Source organism: Lepisosteus oculatus, chromosome 12 (assembly GCF_040954835.1).
Source record: "Lepisosteus oculatus isolate fLepOcu1 chromosome 12, fLepOcu1.hap2, whole genome shotgun sequence".
Lineage (NCBI taxonomy): Eukaryota > Metazoa > Chordata > Actinopteri > Semionotiformes > Lepisosteidae > Lepisosteus > Lepisosteus oculatus.
The window spans coordinates 32993969-33017561 of record NC_090707.1 but is presented as its reverse complement, the minus strand read 5'-3'; the positions used below and the strand labels follow the sequence as shown (position 1 = coordinate 33017561).

Sequence of the window (23593 nt, the reverse complement as noted above, 5' to 3'; positions counted from 1 at the left end):
GGTTTCAGGAGACATGTTGTAGACTTTATTCAAGAGAAAGGCAAGCAATGCTATCGGAAAAGAGAGCCAGAAAGAGCAAGAAGCCTCATGGTTTGAAGAGAAGCACAAATCTACAATTTCTACCTTAGAGAATTAGAATTAGATTAAATCAGAGATCAATTCAGTAAGCATTTTACACTGCTTCAGGTTAATTGCAGTTGTTTCACACAAAAGAAAAACATCACCATAATGCCATCATCATCATCATCAACAGGTCTGATCACAATTTGTGGAAAACACTGTCCTCTATAAAGCAGATGTTAATTTTTCAAAAGAATACCTAGAGTTTCACAAGTGGAGCGCATTCTGCATTAAAAAACTAAACATGCAGGTTTAAAAAAAAAAGTCTTCATGTTAATAAAAAAAAAGTAAAAAACTGTGTTCTAGAGGGGATTTTTATCATTTAAAACTGACCACAGAAAATGCTTATTTACACGAAGGCTTGTGGGAATTTGGGACAGTCGACTCAGCCATGTTGTCAAAGATGAAACCCTGGCTTCCTTCAAGAAACACTGGACTCAAAGTAACTGAGTCTAAAATGTCTGCACAATGAGTCACAGACGTCATGCAGTTATTGCCTGAAAGCGATGTGCCACCTAATACCGACTTCAACACCCTGAAACTAAAGTGAATCACAATACTTAGTCAGTGGAAATCACTGGGTTGAGGACACAAACTGTTTACCTTTTAATATGTTCAATTGTATGCATGGAGTCATCCAAAAATAGAGCATACGATTATGAACATAATAGATCATTTCTGTTTATTTGACTAGCACAAATACAAAGTGTTTGCGTGTTAAGTTGAAATCCCCATTTGGACTTTGTTGTTCCAATGACACTATGCATCACTCCTCACTCCTCCTTATTCATTACTGGTTTGGTCAGCTTAGATCCATAGATCCAATAATTAAATCATGAATAATAGGCACTATGGCTCACAAATCTGATTGCAAGCTAGCATGACAAAGGAGGAAAATTAGAGTATCACAAATGTCTCATCAGTGAAGCATTACAATTCAAGAGTGTCATCTCTTTGAACAACTCCAAATAGTTATGACAGGAAAAAACAGCAAGAAGACACAGAACCATTTCATATTACAAGGCTAATGTGGCCAGGACAATTTGGGGCAAGTTCAGAAAAAGGATGAGGTTTAACAAAGTACAATTCTTTAATCACTTTTTCAATTAACACTTCACAGAAAGGTTCATTCACAATTCACACACTGCTATGGAAGAAGTGTTTACTGAAGGATCACAATTCATGTACTTTTAAAACATTAATTTAAGTTCTGTTAACATGCCCGAGAAATGACTAGGTCAATAGTTCATGTTGGTCTAAAAACTAAAAGTGGCAAATTGTTTTTACAGCTGTGACATATCCAGAATGGAAAACCTACCTTGTTCTGTCGTGTTACACAGGCTCATTTGTGACAAATTTGAAACCACTTCTGATTCTTCCTGAAGCGGTTTATCTATGAACAAAAAACACAAATACATATGAATATACAGTATCTGAGGAGCCAATTCTAAATAACTCTAAACTGGTTTCCTTTCCAAATGAGGGTGTACACATTTATTTTGATGGAATATCCAAAGAAATGTTGGTCTCTGAAAATCCCTCTTTTCACTTAATATCAAGAGGCAAAATATTGTCCATTTAGAGAGGACAACAGAAACAAAGGATTGATGTAAATAAGAAATGTTAATGTGAACAATAACTTTAATCCATTACTATTACCCTATTATTATTTTTGTGTATTTTGTGTATTATTTTTACAGCACTTTAGGATCCTTTAAGAAAAAGATAATTCTCTACACTTTTAATGTACTATTTTTTATTTCTACTGAGTAGAACTGTATATGGGAATCAACATACTGTACTTTCACCTTTATTATGTGTTTCATAGTCTTCAATTTTCTTTAAAAGTCTAGGTGACATTTGCCCAAATATTTTTTTCAGCTCTTCAAAATTATTGTCTGCCAGCATCTCCCTCTTCTCCATTGCAGTAAAGATGTCATAGATATCCTTGGGGAAAAAAATAACTTTATATGATTGTTCTTGCCTTTATTTAAGTGGCTGAAACATCAGTTTGCTTATACAAAATAACAGAATGTGCAATATCAGAACTGTACATTAAGTTTTACCATGTTTTCCAGTGAAGCGCCAAACTTGTCAGACAGGAGAAATTTCATGTTATTTAAATCATCACTTGATATGTCCTGAGAGACTTCGTACAAAATCTTCCTGTCATGAACAGATAAAACAAATGAACAACGAAGACAGTTAATAATCACCTGCATACTTGACTAAAGTACCAAATTTCCTCAATACATGAAACGCAGAATATTTATTTTGACAGCATTCTGGAAAGTGCATTTCCAGCCTGTATTTAGTTACTTTTAAATGTCAGCTGCCTTGACAATTGATTGTCTCATAAACTTAAACATAAACTCACAACAGTGCCAATTAACCTGCCAGCGTGTCTTGGACTAGGGGAGGAAACCCACACAAACACAGGGAGAACATACAAACTCCACACAGACAGCACCCCAGATCCAGGAATTAACCCAGGACCCCAGCGCTGCAAGGCCATATGAGACTGTGACTATAATATTAATATAACATTAATACTTTTAGTATTAATAGGACATGTATAACGGTGCTTGTGTGTAGCACCAACTTTAACAAAACAATGAAGGCGGGTGTTGGTCTGATGATCGCAAAATATTTTCAGAGCAACGCAAGATGAAATCCAGTGTGTCACAGAGGGGTTTTAAAAATCTTGTAAAAGACTGATTATGAGAGTCAACGTGTTCTAGAAAATGAAGTGAAAAAAAAATCTGACCACAAAAGAGCAGCACTTTTAAATAAATGTCCGGTAAAAACATTTTAAACAGAAATCACGCCGGGAGTTTTGTATTAATTGTCTGAAGCAGCACAGGTCAGAAGCACTTCTATTCAGTAGGCCGAATAGAACAGGTCTTGCTGCTTCAGAGTAGAGATTATTATAAATTTAAAAACTTCATGCACCACATACTGTACTTAACAGTGCTCATTCTCAGCTGAAACAAAATAAAACCCGTATTTCGATATAAACATTGATATGAGGAACTAAACATAATAATATAATAAATATAATAACAGAAAACAATATCAGTCGAGTAAAAAAGCATTTCAGGTAAACTACCTAACCTGAATCACGCCCCATTTCCACGAAACAGACAACACCTGGAATTACTCATTTCCGCTGGTTTTGGTTACATTTCAAACTTTTAATTAAAGAACAACAACAACATTTCGCTTACCTAAAAGGTGACACTCTTGATACATTGTTATTCTGGAGCTGTTCTTGAACCATCTCCTTGGTGACGTTCATGTACTTTAACAATTTGTTCTGGCCGATCCAATAAAGCAGCTCCGCCAGAATGAAGCAGTCTCCTTCCTCCACCAGCGAAGCCTTCCTTAATTCAAGAATTAAACCCTTTCCATCGACTATCTTCTCCTGGGATTTAGCAGTGATAAGATCGGAACATAGGAATCTAAGGGCTGGCACATCATCTGTGCTAAGCTGTTCTGTGATTTGAAAGAGATCGTTTATAGCTGTAGCCATGCCCCCCTGAGTAGTCAAATACGGTGCACGCCGTCACAGCTACAATAAAAAAAACAACAACAGCATAAGCAGTCAATATGCGTGAATATTTACGAATATATATTCACTTAAATATAAAATATAAAAACACGCCAGAAATGCCAAAATGGTCTCAAGGTCCAGGATATTAAATGCGATTAAAGACATAAAGGGATCTGTACAAAATGGTTAAACTGCACAATACACAAACTACTTAAAAGGTAAAGACTTTTAAGTAGTTCAACTACTGTGCTTGAAGTGCGTTAACGCCTTACGGAATGCGACGCGTGAAATGACTGAACCGGTACTTACCTTTCCTTTTAACCAGAGTGGATTTAAATTGAAAATTCAGTGACACTCTTTTGAAGTAGATGACAGCTGTAATGGGAGAAGTACAGTCAATGTTTTTAGAAAAAAAAAACCATCAATAATTACTTTCGGTTGATTGTGTACATGTACTGTATAAATGCGAACCATATGCAGGTTACCCTACCTGTATAAAAAACGCTATTAATCACACGCTGAAGTCAGCGTTGTCGAATTAGGCAGAGGCTTTTTCTCCCCCAGCTGAAACTGCTGTGTCATGGCTTTCCTTTCAATTTCAGTTAGGAAATAGCCAACTGCTCCTCCGTGCTACCGGAGGAGTGTATAGCAAACCACATATCAGCAAACACACGAACCCCGAGTTTGTGCCCTTCTCACGAATAGGGTTTGTATAATTCAATGTCTGATATCTCCCCCCCCCCCCAGTGCTAGGCTGTAGAGTTAGAGTTAACACAGGAGCGCTCAATTAAAGTCACAATTAAAATAATTTTAATATCAGTCAGAAATACTTTTGCACATCCCAGCTTAAATGTGGGAAGGCGCACGGAGACGTGAAGAGAAAGCACTAGTTTCGGCGGCGGATCGACTCATTTAGATAACGTTACTCAGTTCAGGACCTTTCATGTGGGACAACTTTCGTTTCATTGGACTGTACTGCGAATAAAATCCAACAGCAAGTCTCAAGCAGATGGATAAGGGCAAGACGCGACTTTCCTTCCTTGCTCCACAGCGGTGGTTGTTAACCTTTACCGACGCCGGCAGTCCCCTCGGTTCTCAAAATATGTTCTCGCACCCCTCAAAAAAATATAAATCATTGAAGTAATTGGGGTTCTAGATTAGATGATTTATGCTTTAGAAAGGTTTTGAACCACTGCTCAACGCTGTTAACCTGGATTGTGCATCCCAGCCAAGAGCATAGTGGGAGAGCCATCGAAAGTAAGAGAAAATGAGAGAAGGCTATTTAACTTTTGGTAGGTAGTAGCTAGTTGATCCAGAGATCTTATCCAACCATTTCTTGAAAGAAGCCAGTGTACAGGTTTCAGTAACAAGTCTTTGGCTACTCCTTCATGTAAATATCTGGGATAAAATGTGAACTTGTCAACTCATTTCCATATTAAAATCAAGTAGTGAAAATAACCTAGGACTATAGCCTAAAGTGCTCATGGAGAGATTTGTCATCAGTCAGTTCTGTATAATCACATCCATATTTGACCAAAATATAGTCCTTGGTTCTGAAAGTGAACAACTGCCTTTTCAACAGCTAAAAGGCTGACAGCTACTGTACAGCAAAACCATTCGCCATTATCATTTACAACAATAATGACAAGTGTTCATGGAAAAAATTAAAACATTATAGCATTTTATAAAGTAGATAAACTTCATATAATTGGCATGAGTACGTCAAAACTTTTCCAAAAGCTATGATCCTGTGCTACTATATTCTACATATTGTAGATTGCTCTGTGTAAAACCAAACCCACTATCAGTTCTCCGGCAATCAACTTGCAAGACAATCTGTCATCGCAGATAGCATTCATATCCAAAGAGACAGGTTCCAGGCATTGTCCCCTGTAAGTCTGCTCTGTGTCACATGACTTCAGTTCTGAAGATCTGTAGCTGCACTAAGAGCAGAGTAGTGCAGAAAGGGTTTTATGAAGTTTAGCAGTCAAGTGGTTAGTTAAGTTGTCTTTGATTTGACAGTGAATTATAGTGGTGATGAAAGAATTGCATTAAAAAATTAATTATCTTGGTCAGCTACCCCATACATGTAGGTATGTAGCTATGTACACGACAGCAATTATAATTATTTATGAACATAAAGAGAAAAGAAAAGTAGGAAAAAGTCATCATCACTGCCCGTCAGCAATGTTTTTTTTCCATGTGATGTTAGTCCTTGAAAAGTGCTCAGGTGTTGCTCTGCTAACATCAGTCTGTTGCATTTGTAGCTGGTGAAACCTTTGCAATGATGACTTTGGCATGAGATGCATTTTTAATACATCATATTGTTTTACACTAATTGGTTATGATACTCCTCAAGCACTGTACACATAACAGACACACTATTTACAGTATATAAATATACAGTATGTACAGTATAATAAATATATACATATATTTATATAAATAATATAAACCAGTATAAGGTGATAATGTTAAACCAAATTATATTGCTTTATACCTGTAAAGTACTGTGTTCATATGAGTTTGTTGTACTGTACTTGATTGATGTATTTATTTCACTGTTCCTGTGTTTTTACTGTGCGTCTCATGGCTGTGTTCTCATACATAGAAAATATTTCTAACATCATTTATTTTTACCAGACACGCTTGAACTCTAAGAATGTGACTCAAAACATTCATTGAGCTCAATTTTTCAATATTTGTCACCCGTATGTTTTTTTTAATTGAAACAATTCAATTTTTGTCTATATATGAAGTCATTTAATGTATGGGTGATATACTGTAACAATTCTGGACAACTGTAACAAGCCTGGACTACATAGTTTTTTAGCTTGTTTATTAATACAATCATTTATTTTCAATTAACAATACCAGAATTATCGGGTATTTAACTATATTTAACCTAAAGCATGTTTTGTATATTCCTCTTTGTACCTGTTACAAATACTATATGATGTCATATACATTTTCCAATTTATGTTTACCACGACATGCACAAAGTTTGATTCTTACAGGAGTAATTCATAAAAAAATCTAGCTGTTAATATTAAAAATTCATACTGTATATACTTGAAGATGGTCCAGGGAAATACAGGACTGAATTATGTCATTTTCTTCTCTGTCTCTACACAGGCCTTTGTGTTGCCAAGGTAACACAATACAATTGGTTTTGAAGCTGCACTTCAAAGCACAATCTCACAAATACAGCACACATACGGTACCTTTCTTATTCTGATGAACGGCAATTCATTTTTGCATCTCAATATTTCTGCAACTGCATGAGAGATAATGAATGATTTATAATTCTAGTAACATGAGATTCAGCACAAGGATGACATTGCAGTAAGGTTACATGCAGCACAGTTTAAAAGCTGTGTGTTCCCAGGGAGAATGTGTTTTGTTCACCGGACTGAGAAACATGGATAGTCTCGAGAACTCAGGATTTAACTGGGACATCAAGAGAGGTGAGTTCTTTCTAAGGATGTGATTCTTTTTCCTCACAGCTGTATTCATGGGACAAATGATGTGAGAGCTCTGTGACAGTCCTATGACAAATTAAGCTTGAAAAAATGTAAAATGGTAGAATTGTGACATGGTGGTCATTGTTCAACCCTTATGAAAGAAACTTCAGGGTTTCTTTAGAAATGTTTCTGTAAAAACATATAGGTCTGTGATCTTAGGTCATAGGTTATGTGAGGGAAGGTTGTGAGCATGTTTAATAATAGCTCCTGCCTAAGTCAAATCTATTCAAAACTCATCTTTTAATTCACTAAGCCCTTCATAACATTGCCTATGATCTGTTGTCCATATACAATATACTTCCATGGGGAAAACCTGCTGGTCACTCCTGATTGCTACACCTTGGTAATATTAAATCAGCTCTAATGTACCCTCATTTTGGTATTAGAGAGGCTATCATCCCTTAGTTCACTTAGAAACCAATACGAAAGACTCATGTGAACTCTTCGGCCTGTTACAATTTTCTACAGCGTGTAATATTGTTCTCCAGCTGCATGTCTTATCATATCTTATCACCACTGCCTGTTTTCTTTCTGTGATTCACTTTAAAAAAAATCTTAAGTCTTGGAATATTAAATCTGTAGGCTCCAATAAATTGTAAGAATTTTGTCTCAATGCTTGAAATCTCAACTTTCCCCCTAAGAATAATTTTTAACAGATAGGGTTTTTGAATGTGTATTGAAAGTCATTTAGGAATCACAACTGTGTTTAAGAATACATCTCAATGTAATGTAATCTTTCAGACAACACCTTCATACTGAATTACCTCTAAATCAGCCTTAACCCCAACCCTTGAAACAAAATTTCCTGTATTAAGGGAACTGTAATCTATGTGCAAATAGTATTTTGTTTTATTTTTTTTGTCTGAAAGCTGATTACATTTGGTGTTCAACCAATACCGTACCTGATAGACCTTATGAAGTCCTTTGGTTAGATACCCAACATGAAACCATGCCAAGAAATAAAATAAATATAACTTTATGTACTGTATACACAGTATATAACACATAGACTCTGTGAAAATTAGGAGTAAATGCAATTCTTTAAAAAATACAGCTGGGGGAATTTGATAGTTTCGATTAGAGCAACCAGCAGATGCATTAATATGTTTTGATAAATATTGAAATTAACCTTCTCAAATGTAAAAAATAACCAAGTATATTATTTGCTGACCTTCACTAGTACACTTCTCATTTAAAATGTTCCACCTACTGTATCCTCAGTGACAGTTAGCAGTCACAGGTTAATTGGGTACATTAAAGTAGGTTTTCTGACAACAGGTTGTACTGGTGTGAGGGCAACTTTTTTGTCCATTCATTGGTAATTATTTCTCCATGATCTAGACAGAATTATTTGTAACCTTCACTTTTCCTTATTCTATACAGTTCCAATAGGGTTAAAATCATGGGACCAGCAAACCACCAACAAAACATAATCTTTCCGTAAGTTACCAAAACCACATGATGGATATCGTTGGACAGTGCCAAAAATGGTAAAAAACGTTTCTTTACAAGTGCTGCCATGTTGAAAAAAATATTTACTGATCAGGTCACTTCGTGAGAGTAATGCATGACCTTCAGGAATGGAATTATAGTCTTTGCAAATGCACCTTCTAATTTAAGCAAGTCTCTTGATTTTTAAACAACTTTAAACCTATAGGTTACTGCAAGCATTTTGAAAATCCCCTTACCTGTTTTTCTTCTCACATTCCTTTTCCTCTTGGGCTTCAAACACTGGCTAGGTTTTCTTGAGAGACAGATTGGACAACACCCCTACTAATGGAGCACGCTAGGGACCTGTCTGCACATCATGTTCCTCCTCACATCTGTCATTTTTCGACTCAGTTTTTCTTTTCTCACTCTCTCATGTCACAACGCTCACTCACATGCGTACACTGTAACTACAAAATAACGCACTGTCAGATGTGTACTCACCCCTGCCAAGGAGCTTTTCAGTCTCTGCAGTGGCATGTAAACACCAGAGAGTTTTGCTCCCTTCCCTGGAGTCACAGTAACTCACTTCCTGTATTCCATTCTCTTTCAGACTCAACCCCCCAAAAAAGCCAACTGCACTGTTGGTCTGTCTCAGCTTTTTACATAACTCTTCAGCTAATTATTTCTAGCCTTATCATCTAGCCTTATTATCTAGTTATCTTCTGACTAGAATCCACTTTCTATCACAACCATCAGTCATTTATTTGGAGGAAAATGTGTCTGCTTTAAAAGTGTTTTTTTAAGTGGCTAATAAAGGTTACAATTTGGACATGCGGTTGCTTATACAGTACATTTTATGACATAGGCTTTGCTCCTTGACTGAAGGAGAATAATACAGAACAAAATATGTAATCTTTCTCCTTGGCTGTGATGACTCAACTGGATAATCCTGTTAGTAGAGTTATAGCAGAGACATTATTTATGAAGCTCTGGGCTTTTGAGACTGGGGTTTCCCCAGGTAATTCCCCGACTGTAATTTGGGCTTTAGTGCAAGGGAGAGTTTTTCAGTTAAAAGATGCCTCTCAACAAACCTAAAAAAGCTAAAAAACTGTCAACACACCTAAAAAAACTGCCCATTAAAATGAACTGTAATACTAATGTTTAAAACGGAATGTAATTAGCCTGGTTAAAATGAGGTAAACAATTTTGAGTTGAGTTACTTTGGTACTAACATGCCGCAAAGTTGAAGCACATCTTACAAACCAAAGATGTCTTTTCCCACAGCTCTCTTATGAAACACTTACACTACACTGTACAGGGTATTGGGAGACATCTTGTGGTATAGTGCTGTACATCACTCTGCTAGAACATTATAAATCATTCAAGAAATATGTACAAAATACATATCACTGCTATTGTGTCATGAGTTTAGAGTGATGTGCTCCTTTTAGGTCTGTGTAATGCTCTGTGCATTGACTGTGTATGTACTGTTCTAAATACTCTAGCTCTCCAAGTGGGAAAGAGTGGATGAGAACACGCAAAGAAACAGTGCAGGGCTTTATCTAGTGCTGCCCCCTGAAAGAGAAAACACAGATATCCATAGAGTAGAAAACATTACCTTACCGCATGGCTTGTATCTTTACCAAATAGGAGAACAACGCAGGGACGATACCAAATAAGAATGATGTCAGTTCCCTTAAATAAGTCAATCAGGAGCCCTCATCTTTCCAAAAGTGTGAAATTTTAGTGGCATTTTGTGTTGCAAATGGTGGTTTTAAAAGTACATATTTTTTTGCCATTTTATACTATAAAATGAGCACAATAAAATATTTGGATGATGCCTGGGCATGACTGTGATAAGTAATCATTTTCTCCTTGATCTGTATTCTGCCACGTACAGAGGAGTAAAACTTTCCACCTCCTTACTGGATTAAGGTGAAAGGCAGTTATGCAGTGGTGCATTGTTTTTGTGTTAGTCTTATTTGCATCTTATACTCTGACAAATTGGATATAGGCGGTTTGGGCCTGTGATCAGGTTATGTTTTATTTGCACAAAAAAAACTCTGTCAGAAGTATAGTAGATCAGCCACAGGTATGGTATGCTTTTGTTAAGGCTGGGTTTGATGCCAGGAGAGGTCACCATACAGTAGGTGCATTTGCCTGCCAGTTGAATAAATAAGTAATAAGTGAGATCAAGAAAAGTCATTCGCTACTTTGTGTGTCACCTAAAATTAAGGACTGTGAAAGAATATCGGTACTATTTTTATTTACTGTAAGCTTAATAAGGGAGGATACTGCATGTATTCTTTTTCGGCAACTTGAGAAAACCTAGAAACGTTTCAGAAACACATCAAAGTAAAGAAACTTACGCTATCGATGTGTTTACAGTCAACTCTGAGGTAAATCCAATATATGAATAGTTATTTTCTTGCCAACATATTTCATGAGCTTCTTTCAGAAATCTGCTTTATTATTTCAAGGATGATACGTACTTCTTTGGATCCAAGGCAACACACGAACTGTACACTTGTTCTCTTCCCTATATTTATATTCCTCTCAGAGGTTTTCAGCAGCTGGCCTGTTCCAAATTTTAACTGTTCTCTTAAATGAAACAGTTCGACCGGGTAGCTCTGCATTTCTGATATAGTAAAAGCTTTGATGAGAGCAAATAAGGTATTTTTGTAGCTCAGCTGTGGTAAGACTGAGGTAATGTGTACCAGCTCCATAAAAAACATGCCAGAATCAACTGATTTCAATTGATGGCCCTACACTTGAATTATGATCCCCAAAAAACATTTCAGAATCAACAGAGAAAAACAAACCAGTCAACACAAGTGGATACTATGGGGAAGCACATTTAAAATTCAAAACACAGGGTAACTTTTAAACAAAGGGTGCAGGGAATGTGGAGCAGCTTTGAGCCACGTTGTTGAAGATAAGACTCCGTTGTTGTTTTCAAGAAACAGATGCCTGACATTTGTGACTTTTCTTCTGTTTTGGGGAGTATGTTAATTCTGATTTCAAAATTCTGGGGCCTTTATGGAATTGTCCTTATGTTTGTTTCAGATTAATGCATCACGGCTGAACAATATTTCATGGATCCTGATAAAATAGGTATGCAATTTGTTTTACAGTAATATACAAAAATCTTCTGTGTCTACGTGGTAAATGACAGCATAAACTCCATATTCCTACTGTAAGTGATTTGGTAACATTTAAACTTGGAATACACCACTAGAGAGCTAAGGATGTTGTCAAATCAAAAAGCAAAGGCTTTAAAGTATGCTGTTTAAAGGTAATTGACAGGTCATTATCGGTATATTTACACACATAAATTGCAGTTTCCTAATGTGCCTCTGTACATTGCAAATTAATACTAATAAGTCCTACTTGTTAGGAAAACGTTTTGATTTATTTACGTATTCCATCTGCTTATTTAGTTAACTTACATTGGAAAGTTGCACTCAATTGTTTGAGGTCATGAAAAAATACTAAAGCAATTTTAACAGTAGTTAACAGCATTTAGTTTTTCTAAACCTATTCTAAACCTACCAACTTTAGTGTTTTGACATTAGATTCCTCTTCCTGATATTGAAGAATGAGCAGTTTTTCAGCATTTTTCTAATCTTCCTGTTTGAATTTGTTTGCAGATTTGCTTTTCAGAAAACGTAACATGCATTTCTCAAGTCCATTTACAACGATAATTCCAACAGATTTGGTCTGTGTGCTTGTCTAGATTTCTTTCTGGTTTGCTTTTCTCAGAAGGTCTTAATGAAATCCAGCATTCAGTGTACCGAACGGCTTTCAAGCTGCGATCCCTGCAGACACAGTGCCAGCGTAAGTGAATATTGAAAATAGGAGTCTTTTGTGAGTGTAAGTGGGGATAATTGATACACGATAGATATTCAAGCTGTTACAGTAATTTTTCTTGACTAGGGCTTTTTGTGAATGGAAGGACTGCAAAATGAAGTTGATGTATTGAAAATAAGTATACAATTTACAATTACTACTACAATTTAGGGGCCTACTTAATGTAACAGTAGACAGAATTAGAAAATCAGGGCATAAATCTTCTGTGATAGAGCTTAATCCTCACTGACACCATGCTCCCAGTGGCAAAAATTGTTTGCTCTTCTTTCTACTCACCTCTAGTGGATTTGGTCGATCTTGAGCTGGTGAAACCTATGCTGTATGGGTTGAGGACGACGCTCCAAGTTGATGGCAGAGTCTCTCTCCGGGGAGTGACCCAGAGTTTGCAGAAGCTCTTCCACAGAACTGGGCAGGAAAAACCAGGCCAGGTAGCCGCAGGAGCCACAGAGCACACTGCCCGTCTCCTGACCACACTGTATGACAAGTGAGTGTGAACCGCTGTCCACACCCGGGCTAGCAGGTGGTTAGCAAGAGAGAGGTGGCGGAAAATCAGTTAGTCTTTTATGTATACTTCCCTGTGTCAGGAGAGATCGGATATATGTCAGAAAGTAAAAAAAAAAAATCTTGGAGAAATAGATTTTACACGCTTTACATATGGACACACTTTACAAATTAGGTGCAGAATATTTTTCTACATATAAAAGTAAACCAATAATAACAGGAAAATATCGTGATCAGCACCTCTCTATACAGGTGGATTCTGTATTTCCTGACTGACAGACCACAGATTATTAGGGCTGATGGAAAGCTTTCTTTCACGCTGACCGCCAATATACAGTAGGTGTCCCTCAGGGCTGTGTGCTTAGCCCCCCTGCTGTTACCCACGCTTGTGTGGCCAGACACCCCTCCCAATCCATCTACAACTAAGCCGATGACACTACCATCACTGGCCGAATCACCGGTAATGATGAGATGGCCAACAGGGTGCCTTGACAATAAGCTCAATAATAGTCTCAAAGACAATAATAGTTTGAGGAAGGCTGGAAGTATCACTAAGGATACCAGTCATCCTGGTTTCTCATTTTTCTCCCCCTCTTCCCTCTGGTAAGCGTTATAGGAACATAAAGGCACAAACTTCTAGATCCAGAAGCAGTTTCTTCCCACAAGCTGACAGTGTCACGCCCTCTGTAGCCAGAGGATGCTCCTACTCTGTCCTGTCCCTAGTTTCCTGTGCTTTGCTGTCCTTCCGGTGTCTCTCTCTCTGGGGCTATGTATTTCCGGGTCTCTCATTCACCTTCGCTCAGCCTTGATGTTCGGATGTCCTGAGACCCGCCTAGCATCCAGGTCGCCCCACGGCATAGGTTTCTATACGACTCCTGAACTGCTGAGCCCGGGCTACGCATATGGGTCTTTTTCTGCTCTCCTGCCTCTCAACTGTTCATCCCTTCAGACATCCATGACAGTCAGATAACTGAACTCGACCCCTTCCACTGACTCACACTGATGTTTTTTTTCTCTTCTCCACTGCATTAAAGTTGTATGTTTTTTAACTTGCTGCTGCTGCTTCTGTTCTGTGTTGATGTTTTTGGTCATTCCTTCATGTCCTTGTATCGGAGTATACATGCAAATAAGCATTTGATTGCTCTTGCGCATATGACAAATACACTGAACTAAACGGAATTTACACAAAGTATTCTGGTCCACAATGGCTCATTCACTGAAACACTTTTGGAGACCAGGAAGAATCATAATGACTGTTCAACAAGTCTCAGGGAGTAAGGCAAAACCATTCAAGTTTCATTTAAAGTGAAAGCGCTCCCTAGAATCCACAAGAGTGTTCAAATCTCCTAAATTGCAGGTTAGATCTTTGACATGGTGGGTTTGTTCAAGTTTGGGATTTCAGGTTCAAATCCAGGTAATGCCACTAGTGGGTTTGCTAATGGATTCTCCTGGGGTGGAAAAGATCAATTTCCCTGCTGAGATCTGTCATCAGTGATCAGTACTTGGACTGTCCTGTTGCTGACCTGCTTTTTCAGAGGGTGTATACAGTAAGTATGATGAATGACTCATTAACTTAATAAATAGGTACCATATAATATCCTGTTTTCTAGCATTGGAATGACCATTTTGCTGAATATATATGAACTCTTGATAACTTTGAATCAAAGTAAAAACAAATATTAATGATTTTTTAAGGGATCACACTGGCTTCATTCCTCTGAGATCTATGGTCACGGCTTTAGTAGTGTTCTCAGGAGAAAAGCTCTCTGCAAAATACACAGGTAAGTTAGTCAAACTAAAAACCTTGTATAGGGTTGTTTCCTCTTTTTTAGGTAATGTTATCTGTGAATTCTACAACTTGCATGCTTGATAGTTCTGTACAAGCATTGTTATCCTTGCTGGTCAATGCGCCTGATTAATATCGGTGGGACATCTCATCCATTTAGTAAAGCAGAGACATCAAAGAGCTACTTGTTTTTTGTCACTGTTTCTGTATATGTTTTTGCACCAAGACACCAGATCAGATTACTTGTACTGTACGTGAAACACACTTGGCAAGTAAAGTGATTCTGTGGTTCTGATTCAGATTCTGATTCTGATCATGCAGGTCCTATAGGCTGCAGATCTGCAGGGTTTTTAGCAATAAAAATGTGATGAATAAAGTAACGCTGATATTCTCACTCTTCAACTGGATTACACTGCAGGAGAGAAGAAACATTGTGTTTATTTTCAAGTTTACAGCACTGTAGCCCGCCAAAGCCACCGCAATCTGAAATTTGTTGGATACCCTAGACATCAAGACTCTTTTTTTGTTGTTGTTCTTAAACCAGACTGTGGTGATGATTTTAAGAGGTGTATGCATCTAACCTTATTTCAAAAAGCGTTTATGGTCTTTTGATGCTCGGCTGTAGCTCTGTCGGAACTGGCTGTCCAATGTAGCGTCAGTCAGAGTGTCCCCAGTGGTCATGTGACACGAAGTGGCCTGAGGATTCTCTTAGAGGACCTTAAGCAGGTATGACTCTTTTTAAAACTTCTAAATTGGGTAGCGTCAGAATATCTATAGTGTCAGAATATCTAGTTTGCAATGCATATACTGTAGATGACAGTTTTATGTATTATTTAATAAATATTGCAGAGTATGAGTTGAGACATGATATGCTGTATGTAACATAACATAATAAACTGCATTATGCTATGTTAATACCTAAGTTTGTTCAAGTTTTTTTAATACTTTACTTTTCCATGGTGATAGATCCTCTTATGCTATAATTGTAAACGTATCCTTTCATCATTGTCTGCTCTCAATATCTTCATGCAGATACCAGGGGTAGCACATGAGAGCAATGTCTTTGGCTCAGTGGAGAGCGCGGTGCGTTCCTGCTTTCAGGGGGTAGGTCCGACTCGTTAATCCAAAACATTTTCTGCAGACCGCAACTGTCCCTGGTGGTATACACTATTAAAAGCTAAATTGCAGGCCCAATTCGCCAGACCCCTTATTAAAACTCGGAACAAAATAAATTCATCGACGTTATAGAACAACTTTGCAAGTTTCGAATTAAGCACAAAATCACGAACTTCTTGAAAATACTGCAAGTCACCATGTTGTTGCGAACCTGCTTTCTAGTGCGCATGAATTGTGATGTGATGCCAACCTTCCTGCTCACTAGTCACTAATGTCATGTAGGAGCGAATAAGTACAGGTTGTGCGGAACACATTTCACCGCAAGAAATGTTCCAACATGATCTGCCGGTAGTAAGCAGTTTTGTCAGCAAATTTTGTCTTGAAATCCAGAGCAATATTTCTATTGGATTAATAGAGATGTATTTATCTTCCGCCTCTGGACGTTTTGTTGCCTCGTTCTGAATCCCAGATTATGGCACTGCACATACTGTACCTTGAAATTTTATCAAGTTTTGTGATGCAATTAGGTGGTTTTACAAGTTACTACAGTATGTGCGTTTTGCTTTCATTGTGGTTTGAAATGCCCTCATTCATGCTGATTCTAACCCTGAAATATAAAAATAGTGTTGCAGTTCCACTTTAATTGTATGTACTGTTGATATAGATTAAAGGACTTATTGGGAAACAATATAATCCTGACTGGTTGTCCCTCATTAACTCGTTTTTTAGAGTGAGAATTCTTTGCTTAAGTAATTCAAGGTTGTACACAGTTCAGCTTTACTGTCACACACAGACCACGCGGTGAGCGCTCCCTGCTGGTCCCACTAAAACCTCTTCCAGCAGCAACCTTAGTTTTTCCCAGGAGGACTTCCTTCCAGGTACTGACCAGGCTCACACCTGCTGAGCTTCAGTGGGTTGCCAGCTGTGAGTTGCAGGGTGAAATGGCTTATGTTGTTTCGAAATTGTTTTTTACCGTACTGTACGTGTCTTCTCAGGTTCTCACTGCTTGGATCCCGGAGGGCAAGTTTGTGGAGTGGTTGCAATCAGATCCCAAGTTTCTTCTGTGGCTTTCCACCTTGTACAGGATATCTGCCTCCGAAGCTGTCACCCATCACTCCCGCTGTGACATCTGCAAAAGCTTCCCCATGTGTGGGCTCAGGTCTGTTTCCTTCATCTTCAAATAAAAACAAACTCAATTACATGGAAAACTGGGTGAAAACCATCAACATGCACTTTGCGTTTGCATCGCCTTCAGTTCTGTATTTCACCGTTGTTTTTAAAGGTACAGTACACCGTCTACAGATATGCTCTCATTGCAGTCCTTAAAATACTTTTTTTTTACAAATCTATAAAAATGGCATTTCAGTTTATAGATGTAGGGATGCAAGGAGTCACAGAGGACTTCAGTGAAGGTTTGAGGTGACTTTAATTAGAATGACGTGATATTTCATTAACTCTCCGCTTTGTTTTTTTCGTCGTTCCACATTTTTAGGTATCGATGCCTGAAATGTCTGAATTTGCAGATTTGCCAAGTGTGCTTCTTAACTTGTAAGACTACGAAGAAACACAAAGAGTCTCATCCTGTAATGGAGCACTGTACACAGGTGAGATATCGCACTTTTCCATATTAAAACTAAGAGTATGTAGTAATGAAGGTCAGGGTGTGATGTTACCACACGTAAGAGACATTTGCATAATAAAGCCGGGTTTATTTATTTTAAGAATGGTTACAGAACAGTACTTACAATCACCTAACTAGAATCTGGATATTAACTGTGGATAAGAACATGAAGAAAAGTTTCCGTAATGAGATTGAATAAAACTTAAAGGGCACTCCACACCGATAAGAGTGGAGGTGGCTTGATTTGTATTGCTCCTCTATATCTTTTTGATCCAAGAATGGTATTTATTTCTTAAGGTCAGTGTCTCACTTTTAACTTTATAATATGTCCAACATACTATACATGTTTTTTTTAAAAGCATCGCCTGTTTTTAGCCCTGCCTCCACCTTCTTTTCCACCTTGGTTCTGAGTTTCCTTTGGCCTTATTTGAACAGGAAGCTGAGGTAACCTTGTAATATACTGTATCCACTAGTCAAAGTATTAGGAAGCATTAATAGTCAAAGTCTCTTACTTTACAGTTACCTTACAGTTCACCCATTTCTCCAGACAATTCTGAGGATTTTGCTTGACTGGGAAAGTACTTCAAATCTGCCTCATGCTGCCTTCACACACTGCCTCCTATAACGCCTTTGCCAGTGCTCCTCTCTCATCCTCTATCTCTGCAGCCCTCCTTGAAGGAGACTCTGAAAGTGTTCACCCGCACGGCCCGAAACAACTTGCTCCCCAGGCGCTGTAGACAGAAGGAAGCTCACAGAAGAGAAGCTCTGTGCGTCGTGGAGAGCGGGGCGCCCTCTCCAGATATCCAGCCACCGTGAGTCCATGAGGACGAGTGGCGTTTTCTTGAAAACAAGCCGTTTGTTGCTAGCTGTGTAGCCAACATGGAATATACTGTATTTATAGCAATATTGCACTGACACTGGAAAAAATGCAAATTGCTGCAGTTAAAGAAGGGAAATCACGGTGGTGAATACATTTTGATTACAATAATGGACAGCTGATTGCAGGAAATTGTTTGGTATTGTAATAATTAAAGATCTAATCCATTAATGATTTTTTGAAACAGTCACAATATATTAGAACACTTAAAGGTGCTTTTAAACCTGTGTTCTTGTTTCAGTTCAAAGCAAGCTCTTCATTTTTTCTTAATTGGCTTTATTAGTCGCCGATTGACCTAAAACCTGAAGGCGCAGGGCTGGAGACCACAGGTTTAAATGTTACGACTAACTTCCAGGTATTTAGTGGTTGCTACATCTACACAATATGCCATATTTTTTCATATTGTATTGTTTTTATCTTTACAGATACAGATTTTATTCATTTCTATATGTCATATATTATGACATAGGACATATATTATGTCCTGAACAGTGAAAATTTTCATTTTTAATTTTACCTTCCTTTGGTATGCATGTTGCATTGGAAATGATCATTAACTATAAACTGTAATACAAGGTTCAGTTTTATACTTTTATTTACAAGTAGCCGGTACAAATTAGTGCAGGAATGCGTAGAATGATATTCTCTTATCTCTTTTTCCCTTTTCAAGTCCTCAGTCAAGATACTTGTGCATTCACTTTAGTTGCCTCGCCTTTATTCAATGTCTATTCATATCCCACTCTCAAATGCCATCTCTATCGAAAAGGCTTTGATGATGGGCTACATGCTTAAGGCTCTGGCTTGACTAGCCATGCTGCGTTTGAATAATTCCTCTTCTTCTGGAACAAAACATCACAATAGAGACAGACATAACAAGAACTTGCATCAGATTTTGTAGAGAACCTTGTGTTTTTCTTTATTGCATTTCAGAAACAATAAAATGTACATTATTCATTCCCACTCTAAAGGGATAGCCTTTGAGTATATCCTTGAGTTTCTTTGTCTTCTTTGCAATCTCTAGTCTTTGACTTTTGCAGATTCCATTTCTTCATTTATTCATTTACTTTGTTTCTTTTGGGCACAGAGAATTAATGATGTTTCCTTTGTTTGTTTTTCAAAATAATGTATACTCTACCCAAAATGCTAAGCTTCTGTTGTTGTAGCATAACATTTTAATCTTAGTTTTACCTTTCCAGAATTCTACTTTGGTGTCGAAAAACAAAACAGCTCTCTCCTGGAGCTGTGTGAAGCACACCGGGTAATTCCGAAGAACATCTTCAGTTCTTCACCATTTGCTCTGCCCTTTTCTGTTTCAGAGATCATGTTCAGGCCCAAACAGACCCTAAACACAGCTCTCCATCACATGTCTCCCACTGCATCGAAGAGGTTAAGCTTAAACATAAAGGGATCATTAAAAAGGAACTAAAAACCACTCAGACAGATACCAAAAAGCTACCAGAATCCAATCATCAGCCAACAGGTTCACAGCAACACCAGGTAAGCTACTGAGATATTGGATAAGTTGCCCAATTTTTACTGGTGCTGCTGTATTTTGATTTGAACCAACTAGACCTATTGTCAAAGTATCACACAGAACATACAGTAAATGTGTATTTTTTTGTGGTACGCAGAAAAAGGTAACAGCATATCTGAAAGATCAACTGAATCGCACACAGGCTGCTGTCAGAAGTTTGCAAAGGGACAAATGGTTAGTATTTTTGTACTTTCTTTCTACTGCTGCTTTCATTTAAATGAAAAATGGAAAAAGTAGCCAGATCTGGTTCTCAGTGGTGTGCAGAGTATAGTGCTGTACTATACTCTATGTGCAACAGGTCTGACAAAAACATTATCCATGCAAAACTAGGGAAATGTATTGAATTGATCCAGTTAGGTCGACAATGTGCTTAATGAGGGGTTGAAGTGCTATGCTATAAAAACTAGAGAACAGAACATAAAGAAGAAAATCAATCTTATTCATTTGTTTGCTAGTTTGATCCCTTACTCTAGAGCAGTCATTCACTACTGGTCATGGAGATTGACAGCTAATTGATAAACCTTAGCAAGGAAAAACATAGCGACATACAGTATACAGTATAGAGCCATATATGTAAGAAAAAAACATACATAACATTGAAAGATCACTTTCTGTAAATTTATTTTTGTCATAAAACACAGCCATGACATAAAAATAGTATCTGTGATTTGTGGGAATCCTAAACCTACCCTAACTAAGAATTTTGGTTAGGGATCAGACTTTCTTCAGAGAGTTTCCACAATGTTCCAATGCATTTCAGCGGAAAACCTACTCCACCACTTCAAAATACTAGACTGAAATGTCGAAGCATGAAAGAGAATGTATCACCAATGGTAAAAATGTATTTTGTGATAATTAATCTGGTATTGCAAATTTCATGTTGAATGGTGTTCTCAATGAGCATTGCTTAAGTAGGGTAACAGTCAGGAATACCCAATCAAATATGGCTGTATTTGATAGTATACTGTACTTGTGTCTTAAATACCAAATGCAAGAGTTTGAAAAGTACAATCGCTCTCTTTCAAACGTTTGCTACAGTGTTACAATGCAGTGTATAGTATACTGTATAGCTTAAGCAGTTTTTTAACGTTTAGTTTTAGACTTTAATGATTTCTCTAACCTTGACTATGGTTCACTCTTTTGTACATAGTTATCTGGAACATCAGGTTCTTCTATGGAAGGGTACCTCTCAATCTGAGCACACATCACTTAAGGACATGTGCGGTCAGCTTGAAGCGAAGATGGAAGTCCTGGCAGAGCACAATCAGAATTTACAAGAGGAGCTGGCTCGGGTCTATCAGACAATGCAGGTCAGGCAAAAGCCACGGAGGTTTTTATACCTTCCTATTCTTCAGAATGTCTAGAGCTTAAAGGCAAACTTCGTTGATTTTTTTAAGAATGTTCATTTTATTTCGTTGGCTGTGCTTGGAATAATTGTATCTGAGGACAATATGGTGGCACAGCAGCTAGCATCGTGACCTCAGAGTGCTGGAGCCCTGGGTTCAATTATCTGTGTGGCATTTTTATGTTCTCATTGTGATCACGTGGGTTTCCTCTGGGTGCTGCAGTTTCCTCTACCATCCACACACATGCTGGTAGGTTTATTGGCTGGCAGGTTGATCAAAAATGGGGCCCTGGTGCGTGTGTGTTCAGGTCTTTCTGCCCTGACGTGGACTGGTGTCCTATCCAGTGTGTACCCTGCCTTGCGTCTGCTGGAAGCTTCCTGTGACTCCTTGTTGGATAAAGGAGTTAGAAAACAGATGGCTACATGGAATTGTCAGATATATTTGTAAATGCACAGTGCCAAAAGAGGTATTGAAGAATCTTAATTCATAATCTTAAGGTCTATGTGGCAGAGCTATGTGTTTCCTTGCTGTTAATGAATTGTGAGTGAGCTGGAATGCCACAAGACAGCGTCTGATTGATAGCTTGACAATGCCTCAACTTAACCCTGCTGCAGTCTTCTACTTTCACTACAGTAAAGAAAAAGCATGTTTCTGTCAAACATTAAGAAGCATTTTCAGAGCAGATGAGTAGCAAGGCTCCTGTACAATCTCTAAAATGCTAGTGGTGTAGGATTGTGTTTTAGATGCTAAAATGTTCAGCTTAGTTTGATACCCTGCAGTTGTACTGAAGGGGTGAAACTGAATCATCAGCTAATTTGACCTTGTTGTGTATTATGCTATGAGTCAAGTAATCTGAGATTTCCTTTCCTTCCTTTTCCTTTAGTTGAACCAGAAATTCCCCCAAAGCATTGTATCGGCTGCCTCTCTGCCTTATACGTTAAGGAAAAAGGTGAAAAATGCACAAGCTGTTAACTCACAACATCTAAAACTCCTGGAAGAAGTCAAGGGAAAACTCGGCAAAAATAGTGACAAGGTGGAGCCGTCTCCCGAAACGGAAGAGCCAGCCCAGAGGCAGTTCCCCATCACTCTCTTGGATAAAAGAGAACGCACAACCGGTGACTCAAGTGCCACAGGCGCTGCAGTCAGGATAACGGAATGTCTTGGAGAAAGCGATTCCCGAAGCCATCTGAGACAAAATCCTCCAGATGTGCATAACGAGGATAAGATGGCAGCGTCAGTTCAGGAAGAAAAGTTCTTGCCGGACGCTGCAGATGAGAAAGGGCCATCACCCACTGACTCAGCCAAACTTGGAGAAGATCACAATCGTGACGAGGACGATTTGTTTGAGCTTGTGCAGCAGCTTAAAAAGGCCCTTTCTCTTAAAGTACAAACAGGTATTTGTTTCTTCTGACACTCGAACTGTAGCAAACACTGTAATATACTGTACATGAATATTCCTATTAGGAACTGTCCGAGAACTGTTCCTGTTTCATGACTTGTGCAAATAACCTTCTCATCCCCTTTTTTGATCAGACTCCATTCTCGAATGTTCAGTACAGTTCTTGATCAGAACGAATGCAATGTTAGGACATACCAACCACGCCATTTGATTGAAATTATTTAGTGTTTGTTTTCCTGTTTCTTGTATTGATGCAGCTGAACTAGTGATGTGCTGTAGAGACATTCACTAATGCCACTTTACTGGGATACTGGTTTCCCATTTCAGCTCAGTCCATTTAAATAACTGCCTTTTACAGTACATCCTGCTATTTCTGCACTGTACCAGTAATAGTGATGACAGCAGGAGACCCAAATGTCTTTCAGCTTGAAAGAATGAAAGAAATAAAAATGGAATAAAAACTGGGGACCCAATTTAGAACTCCTTCTGGACTCTGTGAGAAAATTGCTGAAGTTTTATAAAAAAATGTCTCCCTCCAACAACATGTACTTTAAATTGCATGGATTTCCACTTGATTGTTTTTTGTGGTTTAAGTGCTTACTAGGAACAAGTGTCACACAGTCAATCCTTTTCAGTTTTTTTATATTTTAAGAGTCCCTTTTCTATAAAAGAAAGGATAGCATTAATATTTCTGAAATTATGAAACGGTCATCTTCAGCTGAAACAGAAATATTTTTTTACTCCATGACCGTTGTTTTCTGTCTTTTGCAGGATCACACTCTGCAACAAAACAGGAGCTGATAGAGGCAGCAGAATGTGTGGGAGATGCCATGTCTCATCTTGTCGGCAAAGTGTCATACAAGCTAACCTAACTGTACTGTTAATAAACCCGATGCCAAATTGGTAGCACTACTA

General features: G+C 38.0%; 2 protein-coding genes across 7 annotated transcripts in view; one reads left to right on the top strand and one right to left on the bottom strand.

Annotated features, from left to right (window-relative positions):
* LOC102697829 (caspase-8-like) overlaps window positions 1–9180 on the bottom strand; it is a 24479-nt gene extending 15299 nt beyond the window's left edge. Inside the window, exons 1-7 of one of the 6 annotated variants that reach the window (XM_069196962.1) lie at window positions 9130–9144; window positions 6898–6950; window positions 3983–4048; window positions 3348–3691; window positions 2187–2286; window positions 1929–2067; window positions 1439–1513 (exon numbers count right to left, since the gene is read on the bottom strand). In XM_069196962.1, the coding sequence (XP_069053063.1) occupies window positions 1439–1513; window positions 1929–2067; window positions 2187–2286; window positions 3348–3652 (619 nt within the window). In that variant the 5' untranslated portion in view covers window positions 3653–3691; window positions 3983–4048; window positions 6898–6950; window positions 9130–9144. Of the gene's footprint in view, window positions 1–1438; window positions 1514–1928; window positions 2068–2186; window positions 2287–3347; window positions 3692–3982; window positions 4049–4163; window positions 5184–6897; window positions 6951–8885; window positions 9105–9129 lie in introns of those variants that run through there. The other 5 variants (XM_069196961.1, XM_069196965.1, XM_069196964.1 and 2 more) reach the window with 5 other exon arrangements.
* dytn (dystrotelin) lies at window positions 6837–23593 on the top strand. The gene is made up of 16 exons (XM_015359458.2): window positions 6837–7140; window positions 8581–8637; window positions 11695–11742; window positions 12391–12465; window positions 12781–12982; window positions 14695–14780; window positions 15411–15511; window positions 15818–15889; window positions 16897–17060; window positions 17394–17505; window positions 18189–18334; window positions 19716–19896; window positions 20031–20107; window positions 21084–21243; window positions 22163–22673; window positions 23450–23593. The coding sequence occupies exons 3-16, from the start codon at window positions 11724–11726 to the stop codon at window positions 23548–23550; spliced, it is 2007 nt and encodes a 668-aa protein (XP_015214944.2). The 5' UTR covers window positions 6837–7140; window positions 8581–8637; window positions 11695–11723; the 3' UTR covers window positions 23551–23593.